This window comes from Echinops telfairi, unplaced genomic scaffold (assembly GCF_000313985.2).
Source record: "Echinops telfairi isolate 266 unplaced genomic scaffold, ASM31398v2 ScPeMD7_30;HRSCAF=105, whole genome shotgun sequence".
Classification (NCBI taxonomy): domain Eukaryota; kingdom Metazoa; phylum Chordata; class Mammalia; order Afrosoricida; family Tenrecidae; genus Echinops; species Echinops telfairi.
The window spans coordinates 4,403,860-4,406,533 of record NW_022103927.1 but is presented as its reverse complement, the minus strand read 5'-3'; the positions used below and the strand labels follow the sequence as shown (position 1 = coordinate 4,406,533).

The following is a 2,674-nucleotide window of genomic DNA, read 5'->3' as shown; positions in this document are numbered from 1 at the left end:
ACACACACACACACACACACACACACACACACACACACGAGATAGGTGCACAGACCCCCTGCCCAGAGGACACCACAGGAGAAGGCAGAAGAAAGCACCCTGCACACAGGGCCCAGAGGCACACGCATTGGAAGAGGAGGCAGGTACATCGTCAGGAGAGTACAACCGAGGATGGGCATGGACACAAACAGGGCAGGAGGAGAGAGTGACCCAGAGAGATTCGGGTCATAACACCCGGTCTAGGCCGGGACCACTCACCTCTCTATTATTCCTCTCCATGAAGGCGACTGCAGCTGGGCTGACCATGTGGTCCCTCATTTCCTAGGAGTGAGTGCAGAAGGGTCAGAGGGTAAAGATCCCCCCAACTTGTTCATGTGCCTCACACAGGAGACAATGCCTCACCTGGACAGCCTCTCGCATGCGATCCACGAACACCTTTCTCTCCTGCAGGTCCCCAGCAGGGAGCTTGAACTTGCTGGGGTTGGCCTCCACGATAGGTGGGCAGCTAGTCAAGGGTCAAGGCCAGCGCTAAGTCTTCTCTCCCCCCAGCCCGCAACACCTCCAGGTGGCTGGCTCCGCCCCACTGCCCCAGTCTCCCAGGATATAGATGGTTTCCTCCAGGTCCTCCAGGTCCCACTCGATGCTGCGCAGACCATTCCGGAGCTCGTTGGTTGTCCAGTCCAGCTCCTCGCGACCGACGCCTGCGCCTTCCTGCAGAAGCTCGCACCAGCGCTGGTAAAGCCCACGGGCTGTGTTGACTGCCTTCTGCACCTCGCTGCGGGCAAAGGCACGGAGGGTGCCGCTGGGGGCAGCTGGCACTCCCACCGCCTCTGCTGCGCCCCCAAATGAGGGGTGGGGCTTAAAGACTCTCAGATCCCCCAGCGGTGCCCCTTACCACTCAACCTCAGGTCAACCCCTATCCAGCAGCCTAACGGCCGCTCCCGGGCCCACCTGGCACGCTTTGGTAGGCACCCGGCATGGCTGGCAGGAGGACCGAACACCTTCCACCCTCCCCAGTTGTTGTCACTTACCCTCGCACGACAAAAAACGGGTCTTCGAAAGACATGTCACCTACCCACCCCTAGACCGAGCCCCCTTCCCCTCTTGGCTGTGCTCACTCCCTCCCTCTCAGTGGAGAACACACCGCCCACCTCGCCGCCGTCACGTGATCCCAGCCACCATCGAGAGCGCCCTCCAGGGGAGAAAGAAGGGCCTTGGAAGTACGGAAACTTCCGCCCTTTTTGAGGCCACTCTATCTGCCACCTTACTTATGGGCAGATTTGGCTTCCGGTCCTCATTCCGGCCCCTCTTGCGGCGGCTGGATGCACTGTAGCGGGTGCTACTCTAGGTCTGGTTGGCGGGGGTTCGAGTCCCAGCTCCTTGACTTGTCGCGGCGCACCCTTAGTTTCCCTTCTGAGAATGTAAAATAACAGCCTCCCTTAATCCCGAGGTTCACTCCACTTGTCCATCCTCTTACCTAACTCGCTGCACCTACACCCCATTGGTCCCTGGGGCAAAGGGAGCCCAGGATCCCGTCCTGGGAGGTCGTCCTAGCCCTGGATATGGGGTGGTATGGTCGGAAGTAGGGCAGACCCTCTCACTCCCCTACAGAATGGGGGGATGCAGGCTGCGGGGGGCTTCCGTTTCACTTTTTTTCTTTAGGGGGAGGGGCGGGGTGGCCGTAGGTAGGGGTCCGCGAAGATCTTCCTTGGGGAGCTCACCTTGGAGAGCTTATAGGGAGGGGGCTTCGTAGACGTGCTTCTCTATGCTTGGAGTGTTTCTGGGTGCCAGCTGGGTGGTGGTGGCTCCTGAGGATCTCAGCTGCTTTATGTATGTGTGTGGTGAGGGGGTTCCCCCTGTAGAGATGAACCAGAAATGTTCGTGGAGGGACTGAGGGTCACCCCTGGGTGACAAGAACTGCAACGAGGGGCCTTCAGCTAACTCTGAGCTGGCACTGACATTGTGGGGTCTCCTAGTGGGCAGATGGGCATGGGATGGATGGGAGGGTTGCCTTGGGGGGGGCAGTAGAAGAATTGTGGGGACAGAGATAAAGAAGTCTGTGGGAGATGGCATCAGCGGGAGCCTAATGTCTCCCTTCCCAGAGGACCGGACGCTTCCCCGAAAAGGCGTCACGCCTTCCCGGGCCCCCGGAGGAAAGGAAGCGAAACCGCCTGCCCGCCCCACTGGACCCCACCTCCCGTCCCCCGCATCTCCGCAGGGTCCTCCCGACGCCCGGCAGGAAACTGCGAGCTTTAGTGGACCCAGGTTGCCGGTTCAGGAGGGCGTGCCTGAAGGCTAAGGCTCCACCCCCGCCCGCCCGGAAGAAGCCCGCTAAGGAGATCCCGGCCCCTGACCTTATATGGGCAGCCGGAAGTAGCTCGCGCACCTGCTTGCGTCACTGCCTCCAAATATAGTAGTGCAAGTCAACAGGCTCCAGTGGCGGGAAGCTACTGCAGGCCCGGCTGGCGGGGCGGGCCCTCCCTTTAAAGAGCCCGCCCCTTTAAAGGGCCCGCTCCACGGTGAATGGGGCTACGCGCGCAACTTTGAGTCTTTATTGTAAGGAACTGGGAGTAGATGTTCTTGTTTTAAAAAAGAAATAGGTGTTCGTGGAGGGATGGCGCATAGTTCAGAGTGGGAGCTGATATTTTTTTTAATCTCCAGTGTTTCCAGTCTC

At 59.7% G+C, this 2,674-nt stretch overlaps 1 protein-coding gene across 2 annotated transcripts in view; it reads right to left on the bottom strand.

Annotated features, from left to right (window-relative positions):
- Positions 1 to 1,116, bottom strand: part of STX10 (syntaxin 10) — a 3,308-nt gene extending 2,192 nt beyond the window's left edge. For both annotated transcript variants that reach the window (XM_004715495.2, XM_004715496.2), the window contains exons 1-4: positions 1,032 to 1,116; positions 606 to 775; positions 403 to 497; positions 259 to 321 (exon numbers count right to left, since the gene is read on the bottom strand). In XM_004715495.2, the coding sequence (XP_004715552.1) occupies positions 259 to 321; positions 403 to 497; positions 606 to 775; positions 1,032 to 1,066 (363 nt within the window). In that variant the 5' untranslated portion in view covers positions 1,067 to 1,116. The remainder of the gene's footprint in view (positions 1 to 258; positions 322 to 402; positions 498 to 605; positions 776 to 1,031) is intronic.
- Positions 1,117 to 2,674: the final 1,558 nt, after the last annotated feature.